Consider the following 23,036-nt stretch of genomic DNA (forward strand, 5'->3'; position numbering starts at 1 on the left):
AATAATATCATTTATTCATGTGTTCATTTTTACATTTAAATGTCCATTTTTTTAAAAAAAGACCCACTATCATTATTGACATCACAGGGTCCGTGACTGAGATCTAAGCTGCTTTTTTTCCATTTAATCGGACAAATGAACGCTGATTGAAATGTAGTCGACTCTTGGCAAATTGTGGCCATGAAGTAAAGCGGCTGACTCAAACGCGCCGTCAAGCTATAGGGCGATGTCCTCTTGTTAAACTTGGACTAAAGAGTAACTCACAATCACAATCACAATCGCACGCACGCACGCACACAATGAAACAAGATTCCTCCACAGGTTCTTCAAGGTCATTTGATTGGCTGCAAAGCGAGACCTGTTGAAAAGCGACGGCGGCTATTGTATGGAAGCTTCTATTGTCAGGCAGCCAAATACAACTGATGAAAAGTGTCAATGTGGAGAATGAAGAGAAGAAAATCAAACAAATAGGTTGCGGAGCAAAAACACGGCTGCGAGTCAAGAGTTTACCGCTACTAGCTTGAACAGAACGCTTCATTTGAACACTTTTTACTGCTGACGGAATTTTTTTTTTACAAAAATCCAAGAAGACAATTGGGTTGTTTAGGATCAATGGTCCATTTTGGAGTCGCTCGAGATGTTCGTTCGTTCGTTCATCTGTCTGTGTTTATCAAAGTCCAAATATTGATTTTGTGGTCGGCAACGAAACCATCAAGTGGATCCTTCCAAAGCGTTCGCCATCAAGCCCCCCCCCTTTTTTCGCACTGCACTTGAAAGCAGTTGCCGCTCGCTCGATGAAGATAATGACATGTGTGCTGACACCAATGCACCACTGACGATTGACAAAAATTGCAAATGGTGACTTTGAAATGGACTTGATGCGCTACCAGCGTGGCGGGGGAACATCGCCTACGTATGGAAACATAGAAATGCCACAAATTCCCCCAAAAATGTGTGATATATTGTGTATTGAGTGACATTGTTTGGAACGTTATGAATGTTGGCTTGAAGAAAGTCACAAGAAGGAGTCATGTGATATCAACATGAAAGAGACAGGCAGACGACAGAGAGAGAAAATGGAGAGAAAACAGTTACATTTGCACTCGTTTCAACTTTGATAGTTCAAAGGCAGAGTGTAGACTGGAAGGTTAAAATATCCCATCAATCAGGCTCCACAAACAACCCGCATAAGCCATCTGTACACTTGATGCAAAATGCTATCAACCCAGCTAAACAGAACGCAATTGATGAGGAACTAGGTAAAATTATAGTAGAGAAAGTACCTACAAGAGATCATTCCTCAAGATGGTGAAAGAAGAAGCTTATGTTCCTCATCAAGTGTTTAATGCCGATGAAAGCGGCCACTCCATTCCATCAAGCCATCAATGACCATCACAAAGGTCAATAAAACCACTTTATTATACAGTATAGTTTATTTATTCAATTATAATACCACAGCCCATTTATTATACATAAAATAAGGTCTATTTTGTGTAGTTTTAAGGCTTAGAAAATTAGAAAATGATGTTTTATGGAGGGAGACCTGGGAACGGATTATTCTCATTTTAATGGTTCCCTATGGGAAATAAATTTTTGGGATACACACTTTTCTCCTTCCACACTCTGTCTGGGAAGCAATTAACCAAATAGTTCAAAGCCTGACCAAGGTCTCCTCCGATTGTCAACGTTGTGCGTTTGTGTGTGTGTGTCCTCGCAGCTCGCTCTGCGGTCGCGACTGTGCGACAAGACGCGGATCGGCGAATACCACGCCGGGGCGGTGCGTTACACCCGAGCCGACTTGGCTGACCTCAGCGACGACCAAGATGCCAACGCGCCAAACATGACCCTGAAAGATTGGAGGCCCTGAGGGAGACAAAAGGAGGAGGAGGAGGAGGGCGACTTCCTGACAAAGAGAAATGCGCCGGATTAGAAAGCGAGAGGGAGGCAAAAGCAGGTAGGCACAGAGTGGAAGGCAAGATTGGGGGGAAAGTCGGCCAGATAGAAGCCGGAGATGAGCTGTCAGATTCCATTATTAATCCCCATCCTTTACTATTTAATATCCTAAAGACGCGCACACACATACTGAGCAGGGCCGCCTGCAATACCACAACCCCCCCAAAAAAAAAAAAAAACACACACACACACACAGAAAAAAAGCTCCTTGCGGTGTTCAAAAGGCTTATGCCGCATCCCCGACCGAGGTCTTAAAACCTCCACCAGGTTTTCCTTAAAGACGCACTTTTGGCACACCGCCAAGATGGTGGAGGAGGGAGGAAAAGAAAAAACAATAAAAGGCAATCATAACAACGGCCAATTACCTTCTCACCTCTCCGCGGGAGAAAAGTGGAAAAGCAGGCTTTTTTATTTTTATTTTATTAAACGTTGACGCGTGCCGCCGGCCGGCGTGCATTCCGGAGGGCGACGACTTCCTGCCTGCAAAATCCACGAGCCTGCTGCACGGCAGGAAATAAGCATTTACGTCCGCTGCCTCGGACACGATTTATTTCTGCTCCCCCCTACTTCCAAAAATACATCTCGGAATGCTCTGACCTCTACTTTAGTATGAATAAACAGCACCTTTGCTGCTTTCCGTCAAGTAGCGCATTCCATTTTGTCAAACAGGCTACGCGAGTGACTGATTTTTTTGGAACATTTTTCATCATTGCTATTTTGCACGCGTCTTTTCCGATGTCATCCTTTCACGCGCCACTTTTTTCTTTTAAAATTTCATTTATTCCGTTGATCGCACTGATTTCGTAACATCATATTTTTCATCAAGTAATATGAGTTGAATCTAGCTAGCTAGCTAGCGAGCTATTAGTTATCTATTAGCTAGCTAGCTAGCTAGCTATCTTTCTATCTGAGTTATTACGGGTTGAGTGAACGCCGGCGCATGTGGCTGCCGCTGTTCACCCACAGAAAAACGTACCCTGTGACTGTAAAGTGTCCTTGAAAGGCGCTTGTAAATAAAATGTATTATTATTATTATTAAAAGTGGTCGAAAAGAAATTGGCAAATTTGTTGCAGTACCAAGAGTGACCTGAAGAGGCAGCATGTTATTACGGGTTGAGTGAATGCTGGCTTATTATTATTATTATTATTATTATTATTTATTAACTATAAAAGTCAACAATGGCTAATCGTTGACGATTTATGAGACCTTAAGTGTCATTTGTATCCGATGTTGATTTGTCTGCGGTGAACACCTCTTATAATGTTTTCGATCAATCATCGTCGATAAAGGTCGAAATTTCTCCGAGCAGACTTTTGAGTGGAGGCCAAATTAGCCATTAACCTTTGAATTTTGCTGATGTCAACGTAGTGTCTCAACGTCTGGATTCTCCCACATTAGAAACTGCGTAGAAACGTCAGCCATTGCTCATGTAAGACACACACACACACACACACACACACACACACACACACACACACACACACACACACACACAGATAGATTCCAAGTTGACCATTCCGATCATTTTTTCCTTTCAAAATTTTCCACGTTCCACGTGCTTTGTTCCAGCTTTATTTTTTACAGCTGCCCCCGTTTCTAGCTCAGATAACTCCAGACCCAGATCATTTAGGAATTAACTTTTTTTTTCGGATGAAAGAAGAGTGTCTAGGGTTTCTAGCGCAGTACTGAATGTTTATGTAGTCCTCAAACTCAATATTCTGTAGGTTCTGGAATTCAAGTGAAAATGACAATAACCCTGGCACTGGAGTGGACACATTTTGGCAGTGAATGAGTGAAGGAAGTTGGTGGTTTAACCCTCCAACATGAAATTTGAAGAACTCCACTTTCGAGCTTTGAGCACAAAGAAACATCTCAGATCGTTTCTTTGTTTTTTTTTTTTTTTTTTGCATGCGTTCAAAAAACAAATCCAAAATTTGAAGTGGATGAATTTCTTTAAAATATATTTTTTACATGACAATCAGGTTTTTCTTGGTTATACTGTATTTATAAAAAAAATATATAGTCAAATGTAAATGTTCTTTTTGTATGTGGCTGACAAGAGAAAGGTCATGGTGCTGCTCAGCCTTTTGAACAACAAAAAATGTTTTTTTTTCCCCCTTTGTTTTGTTTTGTTTTGTTTTTCCCTCAACAATGTCCAAACGCAAAAGATAAACGATGGCACATGGCGAGCGCTGCCTAGCAACAAACCCGTGTTAGTCCGTCATCTCGCGGCTTGTGTCAGTGATGGCGAGCTGTGATTGGCAGCAGAATCATTTCAATTCAGTCTGCGTCTTGTTGTTGTTTTGATTTCTTTTTTTTTTTTTTTTTTTTTTTTTAAGGCAGCTGCCGGCGCGAAGTGAGCGCTGTCACTCGCCTCTTCCTGACGAGTTGAACTAATGACCTGACACTTGACCCCTTCCCACCCCCTCGAGCTGTTGAACTTTCCCGCCGGGTGTCAGTGACACCACCGCGCGACTGACTTTGCACTCAAAGGAAAACCGACAGTTTCCTAACTGACATCAGAAAAACGTTTTATAGAATCTAAAATAGCCAAAACAGGCAGGCTGATATTTTTAGTCAAATGCAAAACACTAATAAAAATGACTTAAAGTGTGCTAAATCTGCAAAAAAATTGAGCTGCGAATTGGGCATTTTCAGAAAGTCCCGCCCCCAGTTGGTGACGTCACGCCAAGACGTCTTGCATTGCTCCAGAATCAAAACAATGGCTTCAGATTGGGAGAAGATGCTTTGTTGTGACACATCCAGTTATGAATATGATTCAAATAGTTCTGAAGAGGAAAGCATACATGTTTGCAATCCATTAAAGAATTTATTCGGTGCCATTTTGAGGCAATAGGGGGCGGGAAATGTAGCACCCAAAAAAGGCAGAAAATGGCGACAAAGCTCCGTGTAAGGAATTAATCAGCCTGTTTCTACAGGCTGATTAATTCCTTACACGGAGCTTTGTCGCCGTCTTCTGCCTCTTTGTGGTGCAACACGAAGTTTTCAGACCAAACAAGTCCAGACAAATGCATTGACGTGATGGAAGGAGTGCTACAAAGTGTCCTTTTTTCGGTCAGGGGCGTTCCTTCAGTGACATAACGTGAGGACTCGTCAGCAACTCAAAAACAAGACTTCCGGAATATTCAGCGCGAGTCTTAAAAGGTAAAATATAGCTATATGCGATGGAATCTTAGTAGAAGTCATTTGAAGCCATTTTACAAATTATGGACGCAACTTGTCCAGAGATGTCGGTTGTCCTTTAAATGCAGCTTGGCCACCATTTTATTCCAATACACACACTGACAGGCACCCCCCCATCCCCCGCCCCCCATTTTTGTTGTTGTTGTTGTTTTTTTTTGTTTTTTGTTTTGTTTTTTGGAACCGCCGTCGTTGTCGTCTTGACTTGCACTCCATCAAATAAATGAGCAGCAGAGACGTTTCATAAGAAAGCTGCGCCTCGGTGTGTTTATTTCATTTGCACGGCGTCGTATCTCAATGCCTCCTGGCTATGCAAAGTGTGCCGAAGCTCGCGTGTTTTGCGTGCATAAATTTCATGGCTTTTATTGCCGATTTTCAGTGTCTTACGAGAATACGGGCTCCCTCTAGTGGTACACAAAAGGATCACTGAATTAAATACAAATGAAAAGTACACAAAGACTGAGACGAATGCATTGAAATGAATGGAAATTCCATAATCTGATGTAGTAACCTTCATTTTTTTTTTTTTTATCCAAAAATTGAACAAAAGCCGTTTTGTATTCATCGTCGATCTGCCCTGTAACTGCTGAGAACACGGGCCGCATTTTAATTTAGATCATATTCATATTCTGTGCGTGTGATGTACGCAGAAACTTAAAGCCACGACAGTGAGGAATAATACGTGCCGACAGACCATTTTCAACATGGCGCATAGACGCATTTTGCTGAGATACCACAGAAACCGCCATTCATGAATTTATTTGTCAATTGAAAATATGACGAAGCGCGCTATTCCCGAGTTTGTTCGGGTTTTGTTTTTTTCTTGTTTGGGTGCCGATAAAGTGCTGGTTGGACCTCTGGTAATGTTTTTTCCCCTTTTGTTTACATGTTAGCGCTTTGTTCCAGATTCAGCTGTTGTTAAAGCGCAATGTAAACCAATATGGATGTCTGGCATTGTATTTTGGACAGCTGCCCCCATTTCAAACTCATATAACTCCCAACTCATATCATTTAGGAATTAACTCTTTTGTTCTGATGAAAGAAGAGCGGCTAAGGTTTCTTACGCTGCATTGCATGTTGATGTCGTCCTAAAAGTCAATATTGTGTGGGTCCTGGAATTCAAGTGACAATGACAAAAACCCTGGCACTCGAGTGGACGCAATTTTTTGCACATCGTCTGGCAGTGAATAAGTTAATTACAGGTCACGGCCTCCTGGCCCACTGGAAATCCGGACTTTTCTTAATGTGCCGCACCCGTCTGAAAAGCCGAAGCAGGGCGTACAGATGCGGCAAAGGTTTCACGGCTTGCCCCGCTAGTGCAGAGGAAATAAGCCAATCACGCGGGAAGAATGATTATTCACCCCCCCCCCCTCCAATCATGGCATGCTTGGTAATTGGATACAATTTAACAGCCACGGCCCACGGGCATGTCGGCAGGCGCGCGCCCTACTATTAGCCCGCCTCGCCTATCATTTGTCACATCTGCGTGTGTTTGTGTGCGCGTGTTTGTGCGTGACGCCAGAAACTCGAGCCATTGTTGGAGTCCGGCCACGACGCACAGACGAGGGAGGAGAAAAAGGATGCGGGGGTGAGGCAGAATGGCGGCAACAGCAGACTCTCCAAAACAAGGCGGAGCTTGGTCACCTCAGCGCGGGCCGCCCGACAGTTCCTCGCCGATTTTTTGCCGCCCACCGGGAGCGCCGCCTGTTGTTTATTATAGTACAGCCATCAAAGCTCCGCCTCCCCCGGACGCTTTGGCTTAATAGGCGGATCACAGCCCGCCCGCACGCACGCACGCAAGCGCCGCTTCAAAAGCGGTGAGCGCCTCACATCAAATGGTTCAATTAGCCGCTTTGACTGGGGGCGGTTTGCCCTTTGCCTCGTCCAATCATCGGCGGCGCTCGTTAGACGCAAGCGGCGAGAACAAGAAGGAGAAGAATGACACGATGCTCGCCGCCAAATGACAAAACCTACTTGACCACAAATGACTGTTAAAGGACAACCGACGTCACCGGACAAGTTGCGTCCTTAATTTGTCAAATGGCTTCAAATGACTTCTACTGAGCATATTTTATTAAGATTCCACCGCATGTAGCTATATTTTACCTTTTAAGACTCGCGCTGAATATTCAGGAAGTCTTGTTTTTGAGTTGGTGACGAGTCCGTACGTGACGTCACTGAAGGAATGCCCCCTGACCGAAAAAATGACGCATTGTAGCAGTCCTTCCATCACCTCAATGTATTTTGCTGTATTGTTTGGTCTGAAAAGCTTGTGTTGCACCCAAAAGCCGCCAAAAGAGGGCGTCCAAGCTCCATATAAGGAATTTATCAGCCTGTGGAAACGGAGGTGGCCACAGGAGGTCGCCATTTTGTGCCTCTTTTTCGGTGAGACATCTCCCCTCAATGTTGCCTCAAAATGGCACGGAATGAATTCTTTAATGGATTGCAAACATGTATGCTTTCCTCTTCAGAACTATTTCAATCATATTCATAACTGGATGTGTAACAAGAAAGCATATTCACCCAATCTGAAGCCATTGTTTGGATTCTCCAGCAATGCAAGACGTCTTGGCGTGATGTCACGAACCGGGGGCGGGACTTTCTGAAAATGCCCAATTCACAGCTCAATTTTTCGCAGATTTTGGACACTTTAAGTCATTTTTATTGATGTTTAGCATTTGACTAAAAATATCATACTGCGTGTTTTGGGTATTTTAGATGCTATAAAACGTTTTTCTGATGTCAGTTAAAAAACAAAAAAGTGATGTCAGTTGTCCTTTAAGGGTACAAGAATGTCATGAGAAAAATGAAGAAGAAAATAGAAGATGTTACCCGATCGCCAATCACAATAGCACACAAACAACACAATGTTATGAAGAAAATGCAGTCCAATTTCTGTCAAAAAAATAAACGGTCATGTAATGATAAAGGCAAAACATTTCTGAAATGATACCTCGCTTTACGAACCCATTAGCTTACGAACTTTTCGGTTTACGAATGTTAAATTGATGATGATGATGAAATGACCTTGGCATACGAACTATTATATATATATACGTATATTATATATATATATGCTTTCAGTTGTTGTGTCCATCTAAATGATCACAGTGTTTTAATATCCATTCAGTTGTCTGAGTTTTAATGAACGTCACGGCCCCATTTTGAAAACCAAAACAAAATGGCGATCAGGCAAGCAACAGGTTTTGTACAGCGTGACGTCACAACCGGAAGAACATGTCCGGTATCCGAAAGAGGCCCCCGGCTTATGTGCACGCGCCTCGTCACGTTCAGTGAACGCTTCACTTCGCCGTTCACGGCGCGGCGAAATGACGTCAGCCTTTTCAATCCTGCTTCCTGCGCGATAACGGAAGCAAAGGCAGCCGATTCCGTCCTGGAAAGAGTTAAATTCGTCGCGCGCGCGCACACGCACAGCCTGCCACCGCCCCAGATAACGGAGGGGCGCCTCTCCCCAGCCAGCCAGCCTGCCTGCCTCCCCCCCTCCCTCCCTCCCTCCGCTAATCGCTATGGCGGGGGAGGAGGTGGAAGCGATGGGGTGGAGGGGGAGCGGTTGGAAGCCAAGCGAAGCGCCGGCGGCCTCCTCACATCGCTGGGCTTTTTATTGACGCCGCCTGCCTGCCTGCCTGCCTGCCTGCGTGTGCGTGTGAGTGCGCGTGCGCGCGCGGCTCAGCGCCAAAGAGGTCCGCGTGCTTGTGTGCGAGTGTGCGCGTGAGCTGAGCGCTAAAGAGCCGTGCGCGATTGCGTGTGCGCGCCGCGACAGAGGCGAGCCGGAGTGTGTGTGTGTGTGTGTGCGTGCGTTTGTGTGTTCCCCGCCAGCAGCGGAAAGCAGAGAGAGGCGGGGAGCTGCGAGGGTGGGTGGCGAGGTTATGAGCGGAACTCGACAGAGGCCGACAGACGCGCGGGAGGGAGGAAGGGGGGACGTGGGGGGCTGACGTGACGGAATGGAGGGGGGAGGGGCAAAGCGTTTCTTCCTTGTGCTGCGCTTGCCGAGAACCACCGCCGCTCCTCGTCGTCATGAAGCTTTTTTTCGTATTTTTTGTTCTTTCGCACGGAAAAGGATGCTCGGCAATGACGGCGATAAAGCCGTTGCTTGTTTTGGTGGCGAGGAAGGAAACTCAACTGCAAATGGTCCTTGTGAGAAGGAATGGAATTGCCATTGTTAAGCCAGAGGAGGAAAAAAAGGCGAAAAATAGAAAGTTGGCGATGATTTTTTTTTTTTAGAACATTCATTTTGTTATGAAAAGGCAGCGCTACCTTTCTGACAATATACTGAGTTTTTGTGATGAAGTGTTACATGTTTCACGAACATTGATTTACAGAAAACTCAAAATGTCACACCAAAAAAAAAAGAATCGTTATGTTACGAGCGCACCTGAATGCACCACTCCACTTCCCTCCGCTTCCCATACGTCACTTCCTTGTGAGACATCTCTTTGTGTTGACGCATTATCCTCGTGAAGCCTGTTTTGGTTTTTGACCAAATCGGTTTTCGAACAGGTAAATTTACAAAAAAAATATCTGCACTGACACAAAATAGTCGGTTGTTTGGAAGACAAAATCCCAAGGTCGCACAGTAAAATATCGTCAGTTTGAAATGATGAAGTTGGACTTTTCACACAAAAATGTCACGCTATGGTTTCGATTGTCGTCGTCATTTTTAATTTCGGTTTTTTAAAAAAAAAAATCGCAACTAAAATTCCATTTTTTTTTTCAAGAAAACATGCACCGTTTGTGAAAACAGATATTTGTAATGCTTCGTCACTTTAAACCATAAATGGCAGCAGGGCAGCGTCCGTCCAAACGATCGTCAACAAGAAGAGGTTTCTCTCTCCCCCCCCCCCCCCCCCGATTAATCCCGTCGTTTGATAGATTGCATCGATCAACCAATAGCAGGCTATCGATTGGATCCTAATCTATCGGCCCATATTTCTCTTTGTCGCTCGCTTTTTCCTCTCCGTTGGCTGAGAGCCCGGCTCGCCCCGCCGAACCTGCCTGTAATTATCCCCGGCGAGGCCGCGCTAACTCAGCGTGGTTCGCCCGTGGGGAACAACCGGTTAACTCCACGCGGGAGGAGCAAAAGGGGGATGGGGGAGGGGCGTGTGTGCTCATCCGTGCACGTGCGGCCCCGCGGAGGAAGAAAAAAAATGAGGAAGCGGTCGCTGTTGTTGTTTTTCTTCAGCGTGTCCTTTCACGAACCCACAAGCCGAGCCCTTCCTCGCAAAGAAAAGACAATTAGACGCCGTCAATGGCCGAAACAAAGGAAAAAGGGGCGACCTTTTCACCGCTTTCAATGTTCCCGATCTTGAAGCATTTGGAAAGTCTCATTTCAAGGCAAGAACTTGATTCATTTGGATTCATATTGAACCTCACGCTTGTCTACGGTATACAGTAAGCCCTCGCCACTTCGCGGTTTCAGTGCATCGGGAAAAAAACATTGATAATAAAAAATAATGCCGAATGACTCACAGGTTTTTTTTTACATTGACATTTTTTACATTTTTTTACACTGACGCCAAGGTTGGTCCAGGTCCCCATTAACCGCGAAGAATGAGGGATTACTATAACGCTCTTGGTTGTTCGCGCCCGTGTGGTTCTATCTCACACATTTCCATGCAATCGTTTTTGCGACAGATAAAGGCAAGTTCGAATTTTGAGTTGCACGCTTTGAACGTAGTCCTCGGCCAAAGCTGCAATGTAGAGAGCGCCACTTAGCTCTCCTCCAAGTCAATGAACCAAAACTCTTAAAGGACAACCGACATCACTTTTTTGTTTCATAACTGACATCAGAAAAACGTTTTATGGCATCGAAAATAGCCAAAACACACGGGCGGATATTTGGAGTCAAATGCAAAACACCAATACAAATCACTTCAAGTGTCCCAAAACGGCCACAAAACTGCCTTGCTCCACAATATCAGCAAATGAAATTTATTATTATTATTATTATTATAAAACTAACATTGCACTTTCCTCTTGCAGTGACGTTAGGATGGAGTGAACACCGGCCGGCCAGATGATGACGTGAGTGTCCATAAAAACCAAAATATTGGTGCAACCATTTTAATATTTGTAGTGGGTGAAATTTGCATGCAAAGAGATCCCCTTATACATTTTGATTGATTGATCAAAGTTTTCTGGTATGGGTAATGGGAAGCTTTTTTTCTATGGAGATGAAAAACAATACAATACATTCATATTGATTTGTATAGTGCTTTAACAACAGCTGAAGCTGTAAAAAAAAGCGCTAAGGGAGAAACATTGCCAGAGGTCTGACCAGTGCTTAATCAGCACCCACCTCCACAAGAAAAACCAAAACCCGAAGCACTCCATGTCATATTTTCAATTCCCGAATAAATTTGGCAATGGCAGTGAATGAGTTCAGAAAAAAAATGTCATTATTCTACGCAAAAAAAAAATGGGTTCTGACAATAAAAAAGTCCAATTGAGTCAATGCTTGAAATTTTAAAATAATAATTTGTTCCTTATCGCTACAATTCCGCCATATCAAACGAAACCCCCCCCCGATTTGTAATCTGAGACAAAAATGAGATCCACAACTCCCCGAGTCACCCTACCGGGGGGACGGAAGAGGCGGGAGGTGGTACGTGCAAGAAGAAGAAAAAAAATGGCCGCCACAGCAGGGAGACGGCTGTGATGAATTACAACAAATGAGCCCGGTGATCGTACTCCGTCGACGAGGCTTTGCGCTCCATCCCCGGACGGCCGAGCGGCGTTAATGCAAAATGCCTGCGCGCGGGCGGCGCGGCGCGGCCAAGCGAGGCCCTTTCGTGCGTCGACTCGCGCCCGTGTGACTTGCGCTAAGCGATCCATAACAATCTGCAGGTGGATGGTGCTGATTAGTCCCGGCTGCTGCCGCCTGACCTGCGTGCAAACAGCTTCCTGCAATCTGAGCCTGACCACACGTGTGTGTGTGTGTGTGTGTGTGTGTTTTGAGTTGGCAGGCAGCCCTTCCTGAATGTGTGTCAGCCCACTCTGTGTGTGTGTTGTTTTTTTTTTGAAGACAGCATATTTACCAAAGGGGTGTTTTTGTGCAAATGCGCAGCCAGTCCAGTGCTCCAAATCTGATTGCGGCAGCAGATGACGGGATCACTGCGACCTCCCAGGGCGCCGCGCCTTCGCCGCGCCTTCGCCGCGGTGCGCCCGTCTCCATCTTCGGCCTGTATACACGGCGAGTTGCTCTTTTTTTCTTTATTTTTTTTTGATACTCGGCGAGGAGGACACATGTGGCGAGAGATGGAAGGACGGCGGACTTTTCAAGCGCATTCGTGCTGGCCGACTCAAAGAGACACGTGCGGCCTATTTCCAAACCGCCGACGTCGCTCAGGGTCGTAAAAAGCGCAGCTGTTGATGCGTCTCCGTCCAGCACTCGGCAAAGGTGGGTTTTTTTCCCTCTTTCGCGGAAGAAAGCCACGGTCATTTTCAAATGCAGTTTTCCAGTGAGTATTTCCTGACCGATGACAACGAGGGGGGAAACATGAAGGCTCTTTTGGGAAAAAAATGGATCTGCTGGGATTTTTCTCTATTTATTGGACCTTTTTTTTGGTGGCTATTTTCTACGCCAAAGTCACGAAGGCCCTAACCACTTTTGCAAACAATCGAGCTACAGTGAAACCTCGGTTTACGAACCCCTTGGCTTACAAACTTTCGGTTTACAAACGTTACATTGATGAAAATTTTACCTTGGCATACAAACTATTTTTCGGGATACACACGGAGCCGCCACAATGACTGATGCGTCGTTCGCGGACGAGCCCGTTCTCTTTACAAGAAAATGGCAGCCGGCTTGTTTTGTTCCTCTATTCCCCGCCCCAAAAAGAAAATGGCGTCTTCCGTTTAAGCCATGTGATTGGTCAAGAACGCAGTAGTGGGGGGGGGGGGGGGGTTTAAACATTAAAGAGACAGGCAGACGACATAGAGAGAGTGACAAAATGGATAGAAAACAGTGACATTTGGACTCGTTTCAACTTTGATAGTTCAAAGGAAGTGTGTAGACTGCAAGGTCAAAATTCCCATCAATCAGGCTCCACAAATAACCCACAAAAGCCAGCTAAACAGCACACAATTGATGAGGAAAAAGGTAAAATGATGGCAGAGAAAGCACCTCTAAGGGGTCATTCCTCAAGATGTTGAAAGAAGAATGCTACATTCCTCATCAAGAGTTTCATGCTGATGAAAGCGGCCACTCCATTCCATCAAGCCATCAACAACCATCACAAAGGTAAATAAAACGACTTTATTATACTGTACAGTTTATTTCTTTAATTATAATACCATATCACATTTATTATACATAAAATAAAGTATATTTTGTGGCGTTTTAAAGCTTAGAAAAGTAGAAAATGATGTTATATGGGGACCTGGGAACGGATTCTTCTCACTTTAATGGTTTCCTATGGTAAATTAATTTTTGGGATACACACTTTTCGCCTTACACACTCTGTTTGGGAACCAATTAAGTTTGCAAGCCAAGGAATCTGACTTGGTAGCTGGAATCTGTGTCCAATCGCATTGACTCCAGCTCCCTCCCCTTCTGTACAAAGAGTGATAACGACCCCACACAGCGTGCCCCCGGTTCACTCTGCCTTGCAGACTCTTGTACCAGGGGTCATCTTTCCAAGGGTCGTTCTGACCGGAGGTCGACTTGCCTCCCAACTCGCAACGTTTGAAACCACCTGTAACAAGAGAGGCGGCTGACCTCAAGCTGGAAAAGGCATGGTGGCCAAATCTGACTCTTGCAGGGGGGGGAGGGGCTTTGTATCCAAGTGGTTTTCCAACGAGGAGCCTTCCTACTGAAGACCAGCAGACACCCTTAACTTCTAAATGTGACACCACCCGCTACAGAAGAAGAGGACTGTCCCCGAAACTTCGAGTCCACAACCGTCCAAGGATCCAGGCTTGTTGGCGTGCTTTCAACCATGATGATAGCACACTCATCTCAAGTGACAGCAGACACCCGTGACATATTAGCACAGAGGGCTGGCATATCTTTAAAAAAATAAGACATCAGTGCAAGGGAAATAGGGAAGAGATCCAACATGGCTGAGGATGAAGACATGTTGCCAAGGGGGGGGGGGGGGGGGGGGTAAAAGTGGTGCCACACTTGAAAATGTTGGCAGAACTGCATGAAGTGCTGCTTTAAAATGGATCAAAAAAAATTAAGACGATGCCCATGTCTTACAGTTTTTTTTTCTTTCTTCCAGACTTGAAGTTTTAAGACATTTTATGAGGATGGAACCATTTGCGAAAACCATCCGTAAACGTGACAATAAAGGAAACGGCACTTGGTCTGTCGCCATTTTACAACCCAAAATGGAGGCCCTTTTTCAAAATGGCCTCCGGGGTTTATACATTTTTTTTTTTTCATTTGGGCTAGCAACAACAGGCTTGGTGGCTGCGTGGCTACGCTGTCGATGGTTTGTTTGTGCAGACGCTGCTCACCAGCCATGACTGTAAATGTCACAGCAAGTGACTATTCTTCCCGCCTGCGACAATTAATGAGCAAACGTGAGGAAAGAGAAAAAGAAGAGGCGAAGTGTGTCAATGCCAGTGACTGTTTCTTTCCGCTTGGAAAAAAACTGTCTTTTTCACACATAATTTGCAGTTTTGCAATTCATACAAGGGGAAATATCAACATGTCTGTCTAGAAAATTCATTTCATCTGCTCTCACTCTATTGCGGATTTTCACCTATCGCAGGTGGATCGGAATCATATCCAGAGCGATGCGATGGGGTGACAATTTCACTTGAAACGGGGCTAAATCCCGAACCTCAAGGCCATAAAGCAGACATGCTAACTTATTGCCCAACATGCTATTTCATTTAAAGGACAACCGACGCCTCTGGACAAGTTGTGTCCATAATTTGTAAAATGGCTTCCAATGACTACTACTCATCATATTTTACAAAGATTCCACCGCATATAGCTATCGTTTACCTTTTAAGACTCGCGCTGAATATTCAGGAAGTCTTGTTTTCCAGTTGACGACGAGTCTTCACGTTACGTCACTGAAGGAACGCCCCTGACCGAGAAAGCGACACACAATGCATTTTGGGTACTTTGTTTGGTCTGAAAACTTCGTATTGATGGCAAAATTAGAAGGAAAACACATCAATAACACCACGGTGAATCGTTTTGTGTTGCACCAAGACTACTATTTGATACTAGTTGACAGAAATTCCCAGCAGACAAATCAGCCCATTTCCAACGGAGCTTGGGCGCCATCTTGAGCATTTTCTGCGATGCTACATTAGAGTCCTTACGGCTCGAATTGATACGGAATGACTTCTTTCATCGATTGCAAACATTTATGCTTTCCTCTTCAGAACTATTTGAATCATATTCATAACTGGATGAGTAACAAGAAAGCATCTTATCCCAATCTGAAGCCATTGTTTTGATTCTGGAGCAAAGCAAGACGTCGTGGCGTGACGTCACAAACAAGGGGGCGGGACTTTTCTGAATCTGCCCATTTCCGAGCTCATTTTGTGGCCGTTTTGGGACACTTGAAGTTATTTTTATTGGTGTTTTGCATTAGACTCAAAATATCAGCCTGCGTGTTTTGGCTATTTTAGATGCTATAAAACGTTTTTCTGATGTCAGTTAAAAAAGAAAAAAGTGACGTCGGTTGTCCTTTAAGAGAATTGAAGCCTCCAAAGTTGTACACAAATGTCACAGTATCACCAATGACCGGCTTAAAATTGACACCATAGCCTTTTCGCTCGCTATTGCTGGTCTTTGTCAACAGGGATCAACATTATCTGTATTTAAACCTTTAAAATATTACTCGTAAGCATCATTTCAGAATCAAAAAGAATCAGCGAGCCTTTCATAGTCCCACAATGGGGAAATCCCGTAGACGCTGACTTACCAAACTGTGACATCGCCAACTAGTGGCACGGCATGCACATGACAGCAATTTTCAGCCGGCCGGCGCTTGAATGGCGATCGATGCCGTCTGTCTACGAAAACCCAGTCGGACAGAAGCGCGTCCTTGCTCAGGCGTTTCATCCAAGTTGCACTATTGTGTGCACGCCAGCCAGCCAGCCGACGACCCATCCCCCACCCCAACCCGCCTTTCTCGTCGCTATGCTCACTTTAAAAGAAGAAAAGGAAAAAAAACTCCCGACGGCAAAACAGTTTGCCGTCGGAGTCGAGCTTTGCTGGCCCTCGACGCCCCCCGCCATCCTTCCCTTTTTTGTTCTGGCACACGTGAGAGCGGCGCTTTCTGCTTGCCGCAACGTCTACTTTCAACAGCTGTGGTCAAAAAAAGCAGCCAGAGCCTCTGTTTGCCAAGTCTTTCTCTTTTCCGACTCCTCCTCTGCTCCCGACTGCCTGTCTTGTCTTCCTGCCTGTCTTCCTGCCCGTCTGTCCGCCTCACCGTGAACACGCAGGCCCATCGTACGCACACACCTCAGGCTTCAACCTCCTCCTCCTCCTTCACTTGACATGGGAGCCTTAACAGATGTGGCCCAGCCTTGAGCGGAGACCCCCTCCACCCCCGGCAGCCCACAACACACACACACCCTACCCCCCTTCCATCTCCGCTGATCTCCGGGTTTCGGGGGAAAAATGTCCCTTTATTTGGAGATGTCAAAATGTAAATGTAGTCAAATAATGCGGCCTTTTTTGCCATAAAATCAACAGATAAATAATAACAGCCTTGCTCAAGGGCACTTAAGTTGGAATGGTATTTCTTTTGTTTGTGTCTATATGTCATTTTGATGCAACAAATGACCGTCGATCGGTGGCGCCTGCCTGAGGGGATTCTCTGGAAAAGGTGGTGGGCAGGGTGCACAAGGTCCAGTGGGATTTTCCGTGCCCTTTTTGGGTTCTTGCAGTGTGGAAGTCCTCGAAAGGGGTTAGGACAGTGCCAATGATTTTTTGTTTTTTTCCCGCCGTCCTAACTGTCGGTTGAAGTCGTCTTTCGGCCATTTTTGTGGCGGCCCCGAATCCAACCACGATGGAAGATCGCGGGATCGATTGGATGACTGCAGCGTAGAACTGTCGTCGCACCTCCTGCGGCAGGCCACGAGGCTTTCCCATTGGCAAAGGTAGAGACGATTTCAAGTGTTTGGCCTACTGGCATCCCATAAGCATCAAGAACAGGAACCTCACTCGGCCGTGTTAAATTGCAAATTTGGCTAATCCGACGTGCGGACAATCCAGCGTTTCCAGTGACGAGCTGACGGCCTGAAGAAATCCTTCCTCCCCCATGGCCGTGTGTCTTTTTAATTCCAGCCTGGGAGGGAAACGCAAATATCACATTACCTCGACATCCGCCACGCTACTGAGAAGGCACCTTATTAAGGGCCTTCACACTGCATTGGAAAGCATTTTAAAAAGAAGACTTGGTTTGATAGCTGTCCTTGGTCAAGGGTAATATTTCATCTGAAATGGCTTTTTATGTGACGTATTCAACGTATTTTTCATACTTTTGGGACATTCCTATTTCTTGTTAACACAGAGATTTAAATTAAAAAAAACCACATTTTTTTTTGGATTACCTTCGACACTTTGAGTTGAGCCCTATGCTGGAGGGTTCTGATAACGCCCCGTTTGTGTTGTAGAGGGTGGTTAGAATCGAAAAGTAAGTATCCTAAAGACTTCTGTTTTTAGCGCTCTGTCCTCTTTTATAATTTACAATCCAAAAAGGCTAGTTGCTTCCCTTCCAACCTGAAAGCAGGGACACATCATAGCAGAGTGTCTGGACAGTAGGGAGATATATATATATGTGTGTGTGTGTGTGTGTGTGTGTGTGTGTGTGTGTGTGTGTGTGTGTGTGTGTGTGTGTGTGTGTGTGTGTGTGTGTGTGTGTGTGTGTGTGTGTGTGTGTGTCCGAAACTACCAGTAAGACTTTAGTTTGCTGACGAAGCTTCTTGGATAAGAAGCAAAATGTCCGACACCTTCAAAGAAGTACAGATGACGGCTGAAGAAACCTTTTCATCGATGGACCATTCCTGTACGACTGGGAGTTTACACACACACAAAGTTCATTATAATATAATTTATACTTTTTTAACTAATAAAAAAAAATGTTTTAACAGTATTTTTTCCCAAAATAGACACAAAAACTCTATATTAGAAAAAAATATTATGTGACGGTAAAATGTCCTTGGGAGTTGGTAAATGGCGCTGATAAATGATATTTCTTATTCTTTTTATTATTCTTTTTATTTTTCTTCTTCTTCTTCTTCTTCTTATTATTATTATTATTATTATTATTATTATTATTATTCGTCTTCTTCTTCTTCTTCTTATTATTATCCATCCATTTTCCAGACCACTTTATCCTCATTCGGGTCGCAGTGGTATTATTATTATTATTATTCTTATTCTGTTGTATAATTTCAAAATAAAAGAATGAAAACCATTTTTTCATGTATCGTTAAACAAATAGTTTGTTCAAATGGAGTCCCACCAACAATTGCGCTGTATTCGTGCTTTCCTGCCACTTTTCCATTCGATTCCGTTTGTCTTGTCGTCGTAATGACGGCAACTTTCATGTTGTGCCGCTAAATGCCTGCCTGGCTCTCTCTCTCTCTCTCTCGCTCTCTCGCTCGCTCGCCCGCCTACTGCTGGTTTCCACTTTCCGCGGAGCTCGCGTGTGTGCGTCAGCGTCTCTCTGATGTGCGCGCGCGCGTTCGTGTGTGTGCGTGCGTGCGTGCGCTTAGAGGCTTATGCTAATTGCGGTCTCCCGACTGGCCTTCTGGGTAGAGTTTGCGCGAGTGGGAGTGGGAGTGGAGCGCGAAGCTCGGTCTCGACAGCATTCACGCCTGCACTCCGCGCGGCGCTCCCCGTCCGTACGTACGGCTCCGCGCTAGGCTCCGTCCGACCGGGCTGCTCGGGTTTAACAACCAGCAACGCTTCCTTTTTTTCCCTTCCCGCCGTCTTTTGTCGGCTTCTTCGAATTGTTCTCCGGTGGCTTTCCGGAGGGGGGAACCGAGCCAGAGAAAAGTAGCTCCGGACCGGAGCCAACGCCAACCCCCCTCTCCGTCGGCGAGACTGAGACGACGGACGGGCTCCGCGCGGCCGGCCGCCAGACCGCCCGCCCGCCCGCCATGGACTGACGGATCCACGAGCCGAGTACGACTGCGCGCTGCGCTCCGCTCCAAGCTAACATGGCGCCGCTGCTGTTACCGCCGCGAGTTTCGAGCGAGCACAGTTAATTTCCTTCTCCTCGGACGTCGTCGCCACCTGTATCTCCTCGGCGGACCGACCGACCGGCCGACCGACCGGCGCCCTCGCGGACACTTCAAACAAGCCTGACGGGATTTTAAACTCAACAAAATCACCCTCGAAAGACAATTTGAAACTCCATCTTTTTCAAAGGATGACTTTTCTCTAGTTTTCTTTGATTTTAAGTGGATAACCGGATCGACACTTTTACTTGGTTTTTTTTTTCACTTGGCAAAGAGGACAAAAAACGGCACAGGTTGGCTGGAAGTGACGCGGAATTACCCAGGTGAGACCAACGCTATATTTCTACTTGTTTTTAATCGTTGTTCGAATGTCCCACTTTTGCGCGCGTCAACGTGGAAAAGAGAAAGAGGGAAATAAAAGAAAGTCCCCCTTAAGGGACCTCGTGACGACTCGGAAAAAAAATCACAAGAAGTCTGCCTTGGCGACGGTGGTTGTCGCTCGGTGCTTGTGAGCGGAACGGCCCACTTCTAAGAATAGCGCATAGGGTGGTCTTTGTGTGTTTTTCGGCGGGGCAATGGCGTGTGCTCGAGAAATAACACACACACAAGCGAGGTTGCTCGGGTCGGGTCCGGTCCGGTCCGGCCGTGAGCTTGGACTCCCCCCGCCCCCCGGCGGCTCCCCCGCGGATGTCCTGTCAAGCGAATGCCAGGCGGTCCGCCGCGGTGAATAAATTCAGCGTTTTCACACTCCGTGTCGTGTGACCGAGTGTCTCGTGCGCGCGCGCGCGTGCCTGTTTGTGTGCGCGTGTACGTGCGCGCACACGGAACCCGTGCCGCTAAAAAAAACAAGGTTACGGAAGCCAGCCTCGCCCTGCCAAAAAGGTTCAGTTGGAGGGCATCCCCGCGGCGCGTGCGCGTGATGCGTCACCCGCAGCGCGTGCGCGTATGTTTTGTTTGGACGGCAGCGGACGTTGATCGGCGGCTTTCGTCAGCTCCCCCGAAGCTTTTCGGGAAACTTGTGCCCGCGGAGCATTGTGTACACAACACACAGACACTCCGTGCGTGCGTGGATCAAGGTCTAGCTCTAGCAGGTGTGTTCTTTGTGACTTTGGGGCCCTCCATTTTCCTGCCGCGGTTCATCCCAATCCCTCTCGTCCCCCCTGGATCGTACGACCCCCCCCCCCCCCCCCCCCCCCCCCCCAAAAAAAAAAAAAACACCTCGCCTCTATTTTCGTCACTTAATCTCCATTTGAGCTCTCAGCCACTTTCATCCCCTCTTCCATTGTTGTTTTATTTTGGCTTAGCGCGCGAGGCGGGCGCCAACGATCACGGTGAACTAGTTCTTCTTCCGAGTTGAACTTCAATCAACCCGACGTGTCATGTCGACGTCCCGGGCCACCCCGCACGCCTTCTGTCCTCCAGCCACCCGGGCACTAATTAGGGGGACGCTCTCTTAGGACGATCGATGCGCCTCGTATTGGCTGGCTCCAGCTCATTAACGGGCTGAGTGAGGGAGGGGGCCATAAGGCGCCCATCCCCCCCGCCTCCATCCTCACGTAAGTAACCAATCCACGTCGGAGCGGCGAAGGCTGTAAACGCACGCGTCTGCTGCAGCGAGGCAGGTTTGGGAGCGCCGGGGGCCTCGTGTTGGGACCTTTGCTTTTTACGAGGGGGAGGATTAAGTGATGGAGGCACGGAAGGGGGCTCGGAGGCGCAGGGGGGGCTTTGACGCATGAATAAAAGGTTAAATGTGCTTAAAGCAAACCTTGACATCGGGAGGGGGGGGGGGTCGTAAAGAGTAAGGCGAGACTACTTTTGAAGGCAAGAAATCAACAAAGAGATGAACAAAACTGCTAAGCCGCCATGATTTGTTTTTTCCCGTAAAGTGTTTATTCTGATCGGCTCAACGAAACGAAATGCTAAATGGGAAATTAGAATAACACGGTAACCATTTGTCTTTACTTCAATTTTGGGTGTGTGAAAGCCCAGCGCGGACTTGAACGTTGTTCGCTAACAACAAAATACATCGCAAAGAAGTCGTCAGCCATCTTACAATACTGCGCAATTTATTGTAGGACGAAACACGGTATGACACAAAATGACCGCGGTGACCATTTGAAACAAAGTTGACTTCATTATTTTATAATTAATAGTTGCCATTTAAAGGACAACCGACACCATTTTTTTTTGGTTTCCTAACTGACATCAGAAAATAGCATCGAAAATAGACAAAACACGCAGGCTGATATTTTTAGTCCAATGCAAAACACCAATAAAAAATGACTTGAAGTGCCCCAAAAGTGCCACAAAATGAACCCGAAAATGCGCAGTTTCAGAAGGTAGAAGTCATTTGACGCCATTTTACAAATTATCGGAAAGAAACACGTTAATGTTTTCTAATGGTCGCGACTGGATCATTCATCTGAAGTGATCGGCAGTGGACAACAAGCTAATCAAGATTCATTTCACATTTGGCTGGCGGTGTTTTATCGCGCCGCAACACTTTTACACGTAACAATGCGGATGTTGGAAAAATGGTCAACTTTGTGGATACGACGCAATTTGTTTTATTCAAATCATTGATTTGCTTTGTTTTTTTTGCTCGAGTGTTTCAAGCTAGCTCATGATGGAACCTGGTGGCAGAAATATGGCAGAGACATTCGTTATTTGTGACAAACACACTTGGCTGTACTCATTCGCTGCCATTCACAAATTTATTCGAGAATTGAAAATATGACAGTGATATTCCCAAATTTTTTTATTTTTTTCATGCTTGGGTCCCGATAAAGCGCTGGCCATAGCCTATGGCAATGTTTTTTTTCTTCTCCACAAGAGGGCAGCATTTCCCTTTTTCCATATTAGCCCTTTGTTCCAGCTTCAGCTGTTGTTAAAGCGCTATATAAACCAATATGTACATATGGCATTGTATTTTGGACATCTGTCCTCGTTTCAAGGTCATATATCTCCAGACCAATATAATACAGGAAATAACTTTTTTTTCCGATGAAAGAAGAGAGTCTAAGGTTTCTAACCCTGTATTGAGTGTTTAAGTACTCCTAAAACTGAAGATTCTGTAATTTGAATGACAATGACAAAAACCCTGGCACTGGAGTGGACACATTTTTGCACGTGTCCGGCAGGGAATGAGTTAATGACATTAAAAACCTGTTTTTTATTTGGATGCTGGGTTGATATACAGTTCTTGGAAAATCCTAAGGAGATATGGCCAAATAAAGACCCTAAAATGCTAACATTTATCCTCGTTGTTAATGTGCGTTAGCCTCATATTTTAGTGTAAAATCTCCTCCACTAAAATTTCCCCAACGTGATTTTTCTTTTGAATAAAACGACGTGATTCATGACTTGAGTATCTGCTCTTGCGAACAAGAACAATTTCCCTCCCCCGTAAGGGTTAACCTCGCTTTAACGCCGGGTGTAGTTTGGCAAGGTTAACGTTAAGCCGCTACCGCGCTGACTTCTGCTGGCGGTAAATCGATATTGTGGAAATAGCATCCGCACTCAAAGATCTTAAAGGACAACCGACGTGTCCGGACAAGTTGCGGCCATAATTTGTAAAATGGCTTCAAATGACTTCTACTGAGCGTATTTTACAACTATTCCACCGCATACAGCTATATTTTACCTTTTAAGACTCACGCTGAATATTCCGGAAGTCTTGTTTTTGAGTTGGTGACGAGTC

At 45.7% G+C, this 23,036-nt stretch overlaps 2 protein-coding genes across 8 annotated transcripts in view; both read left to right on the forward strand.

The window, feature by feature from the left end:
* The window catches only part of LOC148894968 (cyclic AMP receptor 4), a 90,935-nt gene extending 78,804 nt beyond the window's left edge, over positions 1-12,131 (forward strand). For 4 of the 7 annotated variants that reach the window (XM_089003402.1, XM_089003403.1, XM_089003404.1 and 1 more), the window contains one exon: positions 1,718-5,328. In XM_089003402.1, coding sequence (XP_088859528.1) covers positions 1,718-1,867 — 150 coding nt within the window. In that variant the 3' untranslated portion in view covers positions 1,868-5,328. Of the gene's footprint in view, positions 1-1,717; positions 5,329-11,155 lie in introns of those variants that run through there. The other 3 variants (XR_016115878.1, XR_016115880.1, XR_016115879.1) reach the window with 3 other exon arrangements.
* The window catches only part of LOC148894969 (BCL-6 corepressor-like), a 61,674-nt gene continuing 48,967 nt past the window's right edge, over positions 10,330-23,036 (forward strand). The window contains 2 exon segments of the mRNA XM_089003401.1: positions 10,330-10,507; positions 11,156-11,197. Of these exon segments, the coding sequence (XP_088859527.1) occupies positions 11,190-11,197 (8 nt within the window). The 5' untranslated portion in view covers positions 10,330-10,507; positions 11,156-11,189.

This window comes from Hippocampus bargibanti, linkage group LG08 (genome assembly GCF_051943395.1).
Source record: "Hippocampus bargibanti isolate YZ-2025 linkage group LG08, ASM5194339v1, whole genome shotgun sequence".
Classification (NCBI taxonomy): domain Eukaryota; kingdom Metazoa; phylum Chordata; class Actinopteri; order Syngnathiformes; family Syngnathidae; genus Hippocampus; species Hippocampus bargibanti.